The following is a 15,354-nucleotide window of genomic DNA, read 5'->3' on the forward strand; positions in this document are numbered from 1 at the left end:
GGAAATTTTCCTCTAACATTCTCACTCACCCTTAGATAATTAATTTACCACATAATCTCATAAATAAATAAATCGCATGCCACATCATTTAAATCACATAGTTTGACTTTTCAAACTTTCAACACAAACCCTAAACTCAATTCGACCATAACATCTCATGAAATAAATACATTTTTGATTCCACGTCATCAACAATTCATTCTAGGGCTCTAAAATTAGGGTTCTAAAATCCGGGATGTTACATGAGAGGTCCCCCCGATCTGAAGATGCTCCTATGCGGTTAGGCGAAGAAGCTTGAATCTTCTTTGTGAGTCTACTATATGCGTTCCTCTTCTGGTTCGATGCTTCGATCTTAGGGTCGCAAGGTTCTAGAGGCAAGCCTTTAGAACGTGTGTGCATACACCTGAACAAGAAACACAAATGTGAGAACTCGAAAAATTAAAAGAAAAAAAATTAAAGCAGTAATGTTTGAAGTAGTAATCTTGATTATTATAACGATATCAAACTATATAATACAAAAATTGTCCCCGGCAACGGCGCCAAAAACTTGATTCAACTTTATTTTACCCAAATAATACATACAAGTGTACAGGGTTATTGTAGCAAATAGCAAGCAAGAGTATATCGTATCCCACAGAGACAATTAAGTGTAAACCTAAGTACCACGAACCAATTTCAACTACTATCCAGACGATCGAGAATTTTGGTTTTAAACTAACAACTACTAAAAGTATATAAAATCAGAGATTAAAATAAGCACTTAAACAAGAAAACAATTAAGCAAGTTGTAGAAAATGATAGAGAAATATGCAGAATTCAAGGATCCGATGCACAACTCATAGCCTAACCCAATTGAAACCGATTTACCATTTAAAGTGTCCAAAATTGTTGAATCAATCACAAATATAGATTAAACCCCCTCCCGAGGTGAGAAATCCATAGATTAGGTGTAATAATTGAAGTCCCCTTCTAATTCTTAGACCTAACTCCTAATAGTTCGATTAGATTAAAGATCCCACTCAAAACCTCAACTCTCCCGAGGAGCTGGAGCTGCACCAAGCCGGGCGACTTCCTCTCTCCTCCTGGCTCCACCAGGTATTTGTTGGGAGAGAGAGTGAGCTACAATCCATCAAATCTCTCCATTGAGGAATCCTCAAATAAGGACTCCACTCTTTCTCATTCTCCACAACAGGTTTATTTTTAATATTTTATTTTGTTTCATTAAAAATCATTTGTTTCACTAACATAGAAATAATATATATGAATATGCATTGTTTGTTCGCAGGAGGTTGTTGTTGTGCTGAGAGTGTCTTTGCACTGCAGAGGATGTGTCAAAAAACTCAGGAAACATCTCTCTAAGATGGAAGGTATTTTTTTTTATTATTGAAAGTGAGATACTTTGGAGCATTCGACACAGAAACATTGTTCGAGTTATTGGATGTTGCAGCAGCCCAGAGTTTAAAGCTCTGGTTCTCACATATATGTCGAATGGGAGCTTGGATAAATGGTTATATTCCAACATGCATTCTCTAGATCTTATGCAGAGACTGAAGATAGCAATAGACGTTGCGGCCGCCTTGGAATATCTTCACCATGGCCATACATTCCCAGTTGTCCATCGTGATGTAAAGCCAAATAATGTTTTGCTCGATCAAGACATGGTCGCTCATCTGGGTGATTTTGGCATTGGGAAGCTTTTTGACAATGGAGAAGTTGTCGTCCAAACACAAACATTGGCGACTATCGGATATGCTGCACCAGGTGATGCATAATTCTAAACTTTTCATCTTTAATAATATTATAGTCTTTTGTTTATAAAAATATCAATGTTTAATAAAAAATATACTAATGATGCATGTTGCACTGCTAGAGTTGGGAATGGAAGGGAAAGTGTCCACACATGGAGATCATGTTGCTCGAGATGTTTACTGGGAAGAAGCCAACAGATGATATGTTTGATGGGGAAATGAGGTTGAAAGAGTGGGTAAGTGAATCATTACATGAAAACTCAGAAAGACGTCCACAATATGCATTTTCGGTTGGTATTCGCAGTAATGGGTTTTGATGCTTGTAGAGTAGCGAACTCATAATGTGTAAGATTGAAATGATCAAGAATTTCTTATCTGTTGCAAAATGTTAACTTTGCATAACTTGTCCCTGTATTTAGTTGTAGTTATGATGGTTGGTTTTCATTAGTGATCCGTTCGAGAAAAATGACTCCCATGTGTTGGAACATTTTAATATGGTCCAATATAATAGTCTAAAGATTGTATAATATTTATGGCTATTTATTGATTGACCCGATTACGTGATCTAATAAGGTTATGCTCCCTCCGTCCCAAGATAAGTGACCTACTTATTTTGGGCACAGGATTTAAGGAATGGTATTTAAATAAGTTAAAGTGGAAAGAGTAAAGTACGAGGAGAGAAGAGAGAATAAAGTAGGTGGAGAATAAAGTTAGAGAGATGACTTTTTTCTAAAAATGAAAATAGGTCACTTATATGGGACACCCCAAAAAGGAATACAAGTCACTTATCTTGGGACGGAGGGAGTATAATTTATAGGGTCAAACGATTATCTATAAAAGTATGAGGACTACTGTGCAGATACTACTTTGGATAACTATAATTTTGTTATGGGTGAAATTAAAGTTATAATAAAGTTAGGGACTTATTCTCTAAATACATGGTTATGGTCCCCAAGTGCAACCTATAAATAGGTCAATAGAATCCCATTCCTTTTGACCGGACGTAATATCAAGACTCTACAGATTACAGAGAATCTGTGAGAGAGCGTTCACTTGGAAGACTAATTTCCATACTTCAGAATCATCAATAAGATCATGAATCCAAATCTATATGTATGCTTTCGCTTTATATTTATCAATCGTATTCGACACGTGTGATTTATGTGATGAATTATGTGAATCATTAATTTGATTCCAACAATTGGTATCAGAGCCAATACATGTTGGAACGAATTGATAATTCGTTTAATATGATTTTTCATTCTGCTGGATTCAGTTATTTGAGATGTTCGTCAATTTTTCGTGATGTCTGTTGTGAACACATGAATTTCTTTTTTTGAAAAAATTTTAAGATTGAGGAATTTCCGAAAAGAAATTTTCAAATTGTTTCTGAATTCATTCACAAAGATTTCAATGTTAATTGATTATCAATTCACGCAAACCAATGTCTGATTGGTCTATAAATTGAGAATTCATTTATCACGACTCGATTATTTTATTTTGTTGGATTCTATGGTTTTAGTTCAGAGAAGTGGGTTTACGTATTTTGGTTACTGCTTTATACACTCCTTTAGTCCAACAGAATGGTTGTGAGAAATTCTTGTTTGTAATTTTGTTGATGGAATTTTTCGTTAAAATCCATATTTATGTTGTTTCCAACATTCAGTGTTATTTTTAGCCAAAGACTTTCAACTAGATTCTTGATGTTAAACATTCTGAAATTCTGTATTTTTGAAAGCAATTTCTTTCAAAATTATTTTGGAAAATTCTCTGGTTGCCGTCTGTCTTGGGTGATAACCGGCGACGTCGGGCGTTGGCAGTGACGTCACGGTTAGCAGCGGTTACCGGCGATGGAATGAAACGGCGTGTCGAACCGTCGCATCTCCTCCTTCACTATAGCTGCTGCTATTCATTTTGCAGAATTGAGGAGGGTGATAGGTTCTGGGCCTTATTTTTTTGTTGTGGGCTGTTAACTTATTTTTTTATAAGTCAAAATTTGGGTCATGTGGCAGATTATGGATATGCTTATTTTAAAATTTTCTTTGTTAAGCTGCCTATTTTTAGACCATCAAATTCTTCGGCTAAAGCTTCATCTCTTTAGTTATTCTATTTTATTTACAAAAACTTTGCTAAATAGCCCGCAAGTTTTTTAAAACAGTTAAAGTAATTAATTGTTTTGATTATTAAATAATTGATTGAATAATGACTTAAAGTTTACGTGGTCTATTATTTTAATTAAATTAATTGAAATATTCCCTTGCCAAAGTGAGCTCTAATGTGTAGATTAATTTATTTAGAATATATAGGATATTTGTATACATGAAATGCATGCGAATAGTTAATCGGCCCAAAGGAAGATTGTTATTTGGCCGTGTTTCTTGTGTACCTTGTGGTAATAATATGAGATTATTCGTAAGTCATTGTGGACACTAAGTCGGCCCAAAGGAAGACTTATTGTTTGACAGGAAATGATTATCTATATTTGATTACTACGTGAGATGTCACTTGCAAGTTAATTATTTTGTCCAAAGATAAAATTTTAATGCTGTGCCGACATCTTGAAATGGGAATTGTCATTATTTAATTAATTTATTTATTATTTACGTGAGCTAATTATTGTCATATTTGTTATATTTGTTCTTTGCTAGCTCAAGAATCTGCTATTGGTTTTCTAAATTCCATTCCTGTGCTAAAGGGCAATACCTATGCATCATGGAGAAGCAAGGTATTGATTGGTTTGGGGATTGCAAATTTAGACTATGCACTTCGGACGGAGCAACCCACCCCTCTTACTGATGAAAGTTCCGATGAGGATAAACGGAATTTTGAGAGGTGGGAACACTCCAATCGCATGAGTCTTATGATTATGCAACATGCCATCCCTGAAAACTTTCGTGGTACTGTCCCGAAAGAAGCAAATGTTAAGGAATTCCTCCAGGCAATTGATATGAATTTTGCAAGCAATGAAAAGGCCGAAACGGCTTCATTGATGCATAAACTTGTGACTATGAGGTATAATGGCCGAGGGGAAATTAGGGAGCACATTATGGAAATGTCAAACACTGCTTCAAAGCTTACGGCACTTAATTTGACGATCAGTGATGATCAACTAGTGCATTTGGTTATGCATTTTCGGTTGGTATTCGCAGTAATGGGTTTTGATGCTTGTAGAGTAGCGAACTCATAATGTGTAAGATTGAAATGATCAAGAATTTCTTATCTGTTGCAAAATGTTAACTTTGCAGAACTTGTCCTGTATTTAGTTGTAGTTATGATGGTTGGTTTTCATTAGTGATCCGTTCGAGAAAAATGACTCCCATGTGCATGACTAATACCATTTGTAAGGAAATAAATTTTGCTCATTTTAAGTTATTTTTATTACTATGAACATAGATAACCAATTCTTGTTGCACTTACGTGGATATACACCCTATCGCTGCCTCACATGAAAGACGTTATTTCAAGAACTTGAGAATATGGGATCGAAGTGTTGTTTTATTTCATCCATCTCAGATTTACAATGTCAAAAAGTATGACAGGAAACTAACCAAATTCTGTTTCTGATCTTTTCTTTCTGGCTTGGTGGATTGAAAGAATATCTTTTCCTCTATTCGTTAAACGAGTAGAAAAGATGATTACATTTAAATGATACAAACCCCCCCAAACATGTTGTCAGCATAGGTTGGTTTGATGTTGAGAGGCATGGGATTTTCGAACAACACTCCCATTTTCTAATCTCTTTGTTTGATTATGTGTAAATGCAAACAACCCCACCAATCGATCTGGTAACTGAGGGCACAACGGCAAGAACCGAGGATACCCGAGAGGTGACAGAAGACGAAGAAGGACCGCCAGAAACAGGGGAACCCGAGAGAGTGGCAACCGAGGAGAGCACGGCGGCAAGGAAACTCAGGCCAAGAGAGCAACTCAAACCGATGGAACGATTCCAGGATTACACCGCCGTGTAAATCCTTAGTTATTTAGCATTTCAGTTTATTTTCCTTTTTGTTACACCGCCAGGTCAACACATTTTCAACCCTAGGTCCGTAGTCAAACAGACCCTTGACCGATATATTGACCTCACCAATAGAGCTTCACCCCAACCTCCAGTCCCGGATTCCGGAGAGAGGCCTCCTCAATCGTATATTCGAGAGCGAAGTTCCATCTAGGGTTTTTCTCTCCGTCCGTGTCCATAGTGGTAAGCCCGCTTGTGTCGGGTTCTCCATCGATGGACACCTCCGCGTAGACTTTCATCCTCCCAAAGCTCCGGACGTCTGGAAGATTGTCGGCCGAAACAATGATTATTTCGAATTTTCTGCTCTACATCAAAATATGTTGCTTGTATTTTGTGGGATTTGTGTTGTGCTTATGGGAAGGGCGTGGCTATTGTAAATGCTTTATAAACTATAAGAAGGAAAAAGAGAGAGAATAGGCTCACAAATAATTGAATCTGGGTTAGGCTTCTATTTTCACTAGGCCTGTACGAGTATTTGGATTTTGAGCTCTCCTTTTATTTGAAAATAGTGGGCTGTTTTCTTTTATTTAAGTCTTGGACTCTTAAAATTTCCTGGCTTAGGCTAGGACTGTTTAATTATGTTGTTAATTTCCTGATTAATTATTTCATTGTGTTTAAATCTTCAAAATTAGATTATTAATTTATTAGATGAAAATATATCTTCTGACTTAATGGATTCTAAATTGATTAAATCTCCCGATTTAATTAAGTCCCGAGTCCATGTCATCGACTAATGTGTGATATAAGTTTCATTACCAGTTATTTTTAGGGTTTTTGAACAGTAGATTCTCCTTCTTTCTATTCCTCTCTTTTTAAATCAATCCTTAGTTGCGGTTTCTTGGATTTTGCTTAGATTGTTTTATCCACCAAATTCTCAAATTTAATTAACGTAATTAATTTCCTGATTAATTATTTTTATTGTATTTACGTCTCCAAATTAGTTACTTAACTCTATGAAATCAAATCTTCCGACTTAATTGAACCCAAAGTGATTAATTCTTTCAATTTAATTAAGTCTCGAGTCCTTATCATCGAGTACATTTTGATATAAGCTCTAAAGAGAGTGGCCAAAATTGGTCCTAAACATATGGTCATTTTACTTTTTTGGTCATAAACTTTATCTTTTGGATTTTTTGGTCCTGCACATATGTAAATTTGATCATTTTAGTCCTCCGTTAATAGTTCCGTTAATTTTTTAATAGTCAATACGTTTTGCCCAATTTTGACCAGATTAGAATCTTAATTATGATTATTAAGTCTACCCTTTTGATGGCAGCAGCGCGGGAATCAACAAAATCATCAAGGTGGAACCTCCTCCCGCTACCCGAGGCGTCGTTGTACCCTCCCTTCCCCTGCTCCAAGCTCAGCCCCAACGGAAACCCGCCGCCGCCGCCTCCAACGGTGTAACCGCCGCCGATTTCAACTCCGAGGCCGACTCCCATCCCTGAGACTCCAACCAGATGAGAGGAGGCGTCGCCCGAGCCGAGCTGCAGCATCATCATAAGTTGCAAAGTTGGAATTTGTGAGCATGCTATAGTAAGACTGGGATTGTGTTTGTTCTTTTATGCGCTGCTTTCGAATTCCTTAATGTGGATATGCACAGCTTTTTAGTAGCTAAGAGATTCATTTGTTTTAGCTGGATAACCTATGGTTGTCGAATATGGGAATCGAAGTGTTGTTTTATTTCATGCATCTCTGGTTCACTTTTAGTAGTAGTGCGTTAGCTACTACATGTTGCAACTACAGATTTACAATTTCAAAAAGTCTTAAGCTTGACCACTTGAACTGACTTAAAAAGTAGGACATGGCGGCTTTCTCATGCTTTTAAAAAAATTTAAAAATTAAGATACAAGTAATTTTTTAAATTCAAATCATTGTTTTTTAATTTTAGAAATATCATATAGTTTAAATAGATATATGAAATTAGAGATCAAGAATTGAATAGGCTGGATTTAAGGAATAGAGTTGCGCACGTTAAATTAAAGTTCATTTGTTAATTATGACTTATGATTACAAGTTACCTTTAACTATTAAAATGTGATCCAAATACAAATGATTACATCTTGTGATCAAACTACTATTTTTTTAAAAATAAAGATTGCTGTTTATTGATGACTTTAAAATCTGCGTTATATGAGTATATGAGAGGTTAAAAAGTTATGAATCAATATTATTGATTTAATTTAAAATAAATGATATTGATTCGAAAAAAATGAAAGAAAGCCAAAAGCTACAAGATCTTCTATAAATACTAATTATATTAATCCAAAATGTGTTGGACTATTTGTGCTCGGTATGCGTGTGGCGGCTAAAGGGAGAAAGCAGACTGGCAGGGAGGTAAGAGAGAATAAGATAGGGTGGCGATTGAACAGAGATTTTTTTCTGGTAGATAAGAAAAGGTTTGATAAGTAATTATTTACGGCGGTTAAGAGCATCTCCTCCTGGGGCAGCCAAAAATGCATTTTCGGGTGAGATTAAGCTTTCAACTGTAAATATTTTTTGAAATTGCAATATAGGCCTATAGTTGATTTTTGTTTCATATTCTTAAATATAGTTGGAGGCAAACTGGCCGATGGAGAAGATGACGTCAGCGCAAGACGAGGAAAGTGCAATAGATGATGATTGGAGAAGATGAACGGTACCAAAGAACGATGGAGACGGACATAAGAGGTTGGATGAGAAGAGAAGACGGAGACTGGCGTTTTAACCTAAATGAATTCTAAATTATACCTTGAATTTTTTGTTAGAATGGTCTTTCTAACTAACTGGCTCAATTATTTGGGTGAAGAGTTTAATGAGACATATAATATACTAACAAATACTTAGTTATTACTGTAATAAATTTATTTGCTTAATTTGATAAATTAGAGTTTTAAATATGATGAAATATGAAGGTAGATTATATACATTATTTATTTATTGTGTAGTTCATTATCTTATTTTTTATGATCATGACTTCAATGTTTTGAATATTATAAATTGTATATTACCCTGAATTAAGATTATAATTATTAGTTGTGATTTATTTTATTATATTTTAATTTTATTTTCACATTTCAATTATTGTTATATCTCTATATCTATTTTATTGGGTTTAGGGCCCAATAATAAATTAAATCATAAGCTCAAATTTAACTTTGTTCTCACTGCCGCCCCAATAGGAAGTTTTGGTTAGAAAAAGATTCAATCAAAATCAGCAATCAGTTAATGTGTATATAAAAAATGAGAGCCATTTTCTTGAGAAGGCGCGTGAAATTTTCATGCTAATAAGTAATAATGAAATGGTGGTTCCGAGACGACTTGAAGGTTGGCGGGCCAAGCCTTTCATATCACCATTATCCCTTTGTATAAAAATAAAAATATGACTCACAAATTTACTTAATTAATATTTACAATTGACTACAACACTCATCTTGACCGAATAATAATATGGATTTGTCACTAGTGTAATGGCATGAGAACATATATGCTCAATACTTTAGTGTCTCAACACAAGCACAAAACTAAAATGAAAAAATTATAGTTTTCAAATAAGAAGATTCCACGAAAGATGCACTAAATATGTGGAGTAGTTATATTATATGAATGTTTATGAAAATATATTTCATTTCATATTGGGATCATTGTTAAATAAAATAAATAAATTAAAAAGGTTGATGCTTAAACCTCTTGACCACAACATTTATGTCCATTACTATTGTTTGAAAAGATGAATTGTTTATAGTCCTACCTACCGTAGTTGACTTCAGAAGAAGTGAAGAACGACTCAGAGAGAGTAGACACAGAGTCATCTATGTCCGCAGCTGGTTATATATAAAATCTAGTTTTGTATAGATCAAAACCCAAACCCGTTTGAGTGATTTATAAACATGAGAAAAATGAGGTGGCGGGTGGGGCTGATGTTATTGGCGGTGTGCTGCCAAGTGGTGAATTCTGATGAGTGCAGCGGTGAAATAGCTGCTGATGTATCTATCTTTCAACGAAACGCTAATTCCACGTGGCTTCAACTCCGAGCAAACCTGTCGGAGGCGGCGGAGGTTGGCAAAATGTTCGCGACGGCGCAGGCTATGACTTCAGCGGACGACACGGACCCAGTTTACGCCTTGGCTCAGTGCAGACACTACATGTCTCAAGCCGACTGCTTGACCTGCTACGACAAAGCCTTCTCCCTCATACAATCAAACTGTGTATCCCACAACCAGACCGGCGGCCGGGTCTCCTCTGAGGGCTGTTTCCTCCGGTACGAGGACTACGACTTCTACGAAAGGATAAGCGATAGCTGGCCGAAATGCGAAAATTTTCCATCCTCTGATGAAGCCGGCATTTTCAGGGAAGAGAGGCGTAGATTGCTGGATGATCTTCAAGTGGCGACTCCGAGGATGAAAGGGACGTATTTTGCGGCGAGTAAAAGGAATACGGTTTATGCTCTGGCGCAGTGTGTTCTCTCGGTCACGGAAGACAGCTGCCGAAGCTGCTTGCAGGAGGCCAAAGTCAACTTACAGACGTGCTCCGATGCAAGAAATGGCAGTGTTGATGAGGATTCCTGTTTCATGAGATATTCCGATCAACCATTCTTTCCCGACAACTACAAAACAGACCTCGATCTACTACGGCCTGGTAATTACTCCCTCCGTCTCTTAAATTTTGTCACACTTTGACCGGGTATAGGTTTTAAGAAACGTAATGGAAAGTGAGTGGAAAAAGGTAGTGAAGAGTGGGTGTATTAGTTTTAGAGTAAAAGGTCAATTTTGGTCCTAAAAAGGACTACTTCGTCGATAACAAATGAAATCCTTGTCGGAGCGGTCCTTTTTTGACGGTTCCGTCAAAAAACTAACGGTTATGTCAGTATGCAATTAGTGTTGACCGTTAGTTTTTTAATAAAATAATAAAAAAAAATGACTACTTCGTCGACATTTTCATTTGTTATGGATCTGTTTTTCAAAAAGTTAATGTTTTGGACCAAATTCGTATTTAGGTCATATATTTAGGACCAGTATTGACCTTTACTTTTAGTTTTATAGTAAATTGTGAGCTGAAATGAGTTAGTGTAATATGAGGTTCACCATAAAAAAGGTAAAAAAAAATGAAATGTGACAAATTTATGGGACGGATGGAAATGAAAAAATGTGACAAAATATAAGGGACAGTGGGAGTACCGTTTATAATTTCTCTCCTGGCTATATATATATATCTCTAAATTAATTGTTCCAATCAACAGGAATTGATGAAAAGGCAGTGATAGGAGGAACGGTTGGAGGTTCCCTACTATTTGTTATTGTAGTCATTACTTTCGTGTGGTTCAAGTTTTCAAGGCACCTCAAAAACGCTCTAATAGGTTCATTACTTACTCTAGTATAATTTTTCTCTGCAGCTACCATATAGTATATATCTTCATCTTCATAATCAATTGTTAATATGTGCAGCCAACATATTGGGGGCAACCCAATTGCAGCTTCCGAATAGATACAGCTACACTGATTTGAAAGAAGCAACAAACAATTTCAGTAACCAAAGTAAAATAGGACAAGGTGCTTTTGGTGCCGTCTACAAGGTGCACATAACAGAATTGAATTTCTATTTATAATATTGATACAATTTATAATTCTTTGTTTGATATATAATTATAGGAGTATTTTGATTTCAACTTGTTTGTTTGATATTTCAAAAATTAATCAAAATTTGATCTTGACTTTTGATTGATTTTTTTATTTATATACATGATGTATTTTTACATATATTTTTTATATTTTGAGGCATTGTACAAATATATATATTTTGTATGGGTATGCAATGTTGTGTTCGTGTGTATGTGAATGTGCATTATGTGTTGTGTGTGTTTGTGAGATATCCAGTTTTACACTTATTTGGAATGTTGTATGTGTAGGCGACATTGAAAAATGAGACAGTTGTGGCAGTGAAGAAACTGGATATGAAATACAACAGAGCAAAGGCAGATTTCGAGAGTGAAGTAAGACTTATTAGTAATGTTCATCACCGTAACCTTGTTCGTCTCTTAGGATGTTGCACCAAGGGATCTGACCTGCTTCTTGTTTATGAGTTCATGGAGAACAAAAGCCTTGACATATTCTTATACGGTATGTTCCAACTCAAATGTACTATTAGATCAGTTAATGGGAAAATATACTCTCGTCGTCCTTCTGTAGTAGAGACATCTCTTTTGGACACATACGAGATTTTAGAAAATTTTGTTAAGTGAGTTAAATGGAGAGAAAATAAAATAGGAAATAGAATAAAGTAAGAGAGCGGTGATATGTTCCTTTTTGCCAAAAAAGAAAATGAGACTTATATATATTGGGTTCATGATCTTAAAAACTGAAGTTGTACGTGAAACTTATATAGTTACTCCCTCCGTTCCACCATAAGAGACTCATATTTCTTTTAAGACGTCCCGCATAAAGTGAGTCTTTTCTATTTTTGGCAAAATACAATACAATTAATCTCTCTTACTTTATTCTCTCTCAACTTAACTCTCTAAACTATAATTTTCTTAAATATCATACCCAAAACAATCGTCTTGCTTATGGTAGGACAAATGAAGTATTTTAATTCTCTCTGTACACAACTTGAGATATTTTCTATTTATTTCTTGAATAGGTAATAAACGAGGATTGTTGAGCTGGAAACAACGGGTGGATATAATATTTGGGACGGCAAAGGGGATTGCATTTTTGCACGAGGATTACCACACAACCATCATACATCGAGATATCAAACCGGGCAATATCCTACTCAATAATCACTTCCAAGCTAAGATTGCGGATTTTGGTTTGGCGAGGCTTCTCCCCGAGAATCAGACACATGCCAGCACTAACTTTGCAGGCACATTGTAAGTCATGTTGCCTCATTCTCATCACTCTATCTATCTATTTGTGTATATAATATATATTCATGATTGGTGTGATTAATTCTAATTATTTAAATTGTTAATTCTACCAACTCATCAATACAGTATATTAAAAATGTTAATACATGATCGACATTAAAATGTCAACACATAATATCAATACAATATATTGAAATGACAACAAAATTATGTGTTGACATTTTAATGTCATCGTGTTGACATTTTTAATACATTGCATTGATCAATTAGTTAGTAGAGTTAACAACTTAAATAGTTAGCAATATAACGCACCCCCTATACATGATTAGGGGGTATACAGCACCGGAATACGCCATCGGCGGGCATTTGTCTGACAAGGTCGACATCTATGGCTTCGGAATTGTGATGCTCGAAATCATCAGCGGCAGAAAATCCACTGACGTCACCCCAGATTCCACCCTTGATTACTTACTTAAAGAGGTTAAATTAATACTCAAAAATTAACACAATAGATTTGAGCATAGTTACCTAATTAGTTATGTATGCAGGCATGGAAGTTATACGAGAGAGACATGCACCAAAACCTAGCTGACGTGGCGTTGAACTCGAACGAATATCAAGTGGAAGAAGTGAAAAAAATGGTGGAAATTGCTATGCTGTGCGTACAGTCAACGCCTTCGTCGAGGCCAACCATGTCTCAAGTTATTTTCATGCTTTCCGGCGATGGATCGGTTGGGCTGCAGAGGGCTGTTCGAACATCGTCTTTCAGTTATGAAATTGGAGTTCAAATTGATAATGGCAGCTTGCTTTCTACACAAGAATCTGCCTCTGAATCTGATGCCACTACCTCACTCAGGGAGTAAAATACATTTTTGTAAATAAATGAATTTCATGTTTTTCAGTTTTCTCATTTACTTTGCTCACCATGTCTCAATATATATGTTTTATACTCCTTGCCAATAATATTGATGTCTAAGTTACGTATTTCTCAACAAATACATTAATTTGTTAGGCAAGCAGCTTGTATTTTGTTAATTTGGGTCGAATATATATTTAGCTCTTTCCTCAATATATATGGATATCTTTTTTCAAACGAATAAATAAAAAGAGGGCACGTAATATATTATAGCTCCAACATTAGAATTTTTAACCATTGCATCCTCATATATGCAACTTAAATTAAAAATGTACTCCCTCCGTTTCTTCGTAGTTGAGTCATTTTACCATTTTGGAAAGTTTCTTTATAGTTGAGTCGTTTCCTTATATAGTAACTTTTTCCTTTTTCTTACTTTACTCTCTCTTACCTTAGGGCATCCGCAACGCAGCTCGATGTTGTCTCGGTCTCGTCTTGACGAGACGAGACAGCGTTGCGACGCTCGTCTCGTCTCGACGAGACGAGACATCTCGTCGCGCGACGCGTCCGGAAAAGGCCGGCCTCGAGCTGGCGAGACGACGCGCGCGGCCACGTGGCGCGTGCTAAGCGATGGCGTGACGCCCACTCGCCGGCCCGCGAGTAGGCGTCGGAATTATGACGTCATAAATTTTTTTTTTTTAAAAAAATCAAAAATTCGAAAAAAGAAATTGTAAATTTTAATTTTTAATTATGTATTTTTTAATTTTTGAGGCCTTTAAATTGTAATTTTTATTTTATTAAATTATATTATTTTTTAATTATGTATTTTTAATTATGTATTTTTAATTATGTATTTTATAATTTTTTAGGCCTTTAAATTGTGATTTTATTTTATTTAATGAAGTGTGTTTTTATTAATTGAATTTGCTGGAAATAAAAATAAAAAATGAAATTGAATGAATAGTTAAGAGATGGTTAAGAGATGGAGGGATGCAGGTGTTGTCTCTTAGTTAAGAGATGAGCTGAAAAGTACAGTGGGGCCCATGAATAGTTAAGAGATGAGACGGTTAAGAGACGGATAAGAGACAGCGCTGCGGATGGCCTTATTCTCTCTACTTTATTCACTTTATACTTTATTCTCTCTACCTTTTCCTCTCTCTTACTCTTTTATCTATTTATTTAACACACCCAACATTCATTTCTAAAACTGAAAAGTTCTGCCTCAACTATGAAGAAACAGAGGGAGTATTAAAAGTCTGTCATCAAGCTGTGTGAACCTTTGAGGTAGGAGTACAAATTTTTCCTAAAGAGTAATACTAGTTGTTGGTGTGAGTTTTCATCCGGAGGGAATTTATTATTGCATGTATGTTTTTGACTCTATCGTAGTTTAACCAAGTTTTGAAATAAAGGCACACACCATATACTATGTGTTTATATGTGGACGCATAGTAATATAATTCTTTGATGGTGTGAAATGAAAATGAACTTTATTAATTGTCAACACAGTTTGTAGCATTGTATTCAAGCAGTTCACATTAGGTTTTCCACACATCTTTTCAAGTGTTTTATAGCTTAGGCTTGACGATAATCCAACAATCTAAAAGATTTTGTTGCGTGTGTGAGTTGGGATTGTTGACTATCTCAAATGTGGATGACTATATGTAAAATTCCACTAATGGCGTGCAAACTCGACTAATTATAGTCAAGATATTTGTTGATTATTTTTCACCATTAAATATATAGACTAATTATAGTTTAGAGCACTTGCAGATATACAATTAGGAGCGCACTATAGTCGATTAGTGAAATTCTATTAAAATTCAAAGCAAATCTCAGCCCTTGCAGATATACAATCATTGGATGGTATTGATAATAATATCCAAGTTACAGACTA

The 15,354-nt window shown here is 35.5% G+C and overlaps 2 protein-coding genes across 2 annotated transcripts; both read left to right on the forward strand.

Annotated features, from left to right (window-relative positions):
• Positions 1–1,481: 1,481 nt before the first annotated feature.
• LOC125206630 (uncharacterized) lies at positions 1,482–4,935 on the forward strand. The gene is made up of 2 exons (XM_048105870.2): positions 1,482–1,761; positions 4,397–4,935. The coding sequence occupies exons 1-2, from the start codon at positions 1,482–1,484 to the stop codon at positions 4,933–4,935; spliced, it is 819 nt and encodes a 272-aa protein (XP_047961827.2).
• Positions 4,936–9,588: 4,653 nt separating this feature from the next.
• On the forward strand, positions 9,589–13,591 carry LOC125204964 (cysteine-rich receptor-like protein kinase 3). Its single transcript, XM_048103736.2, has 7 exons — positions 9,589–10,380; positions 10,982–11,098; positions 11,187–11,314; positions 11,648–11,858; positions 12,379–12,610; positions 12,937–13,087; positions 13,156–13,591. The coding sequence occupies exons 1-7, from the start codon at positions 9,633–9,635 to the stop codon at positions 13,468–13,470; spliced, it is 1,902 nt and encodes a 633-aa protein (XP_047959693.2). The 5' UTR covers positions 9,589–9,632; the 3' UTR covers positions 13,471–13,591.
• Positions 13,592–15,354: the final 1,763 nt, after the last annotated feature.

This window comes from Salvia hispanica, chromosome 6, assembly GCF_029641045.1.
Source record: "Salvia hispanica isolate PSC_SH4W2 chromosome 6, Shi_PSC_v1, whole genome shotgun sequence".
Lineage (NCBI taxonomy): Eukaryota > Viridiplantae > Streptophyta > Magnoliopsida > Lamiales > Lamiaceae > Salvia > Salvia hispanica.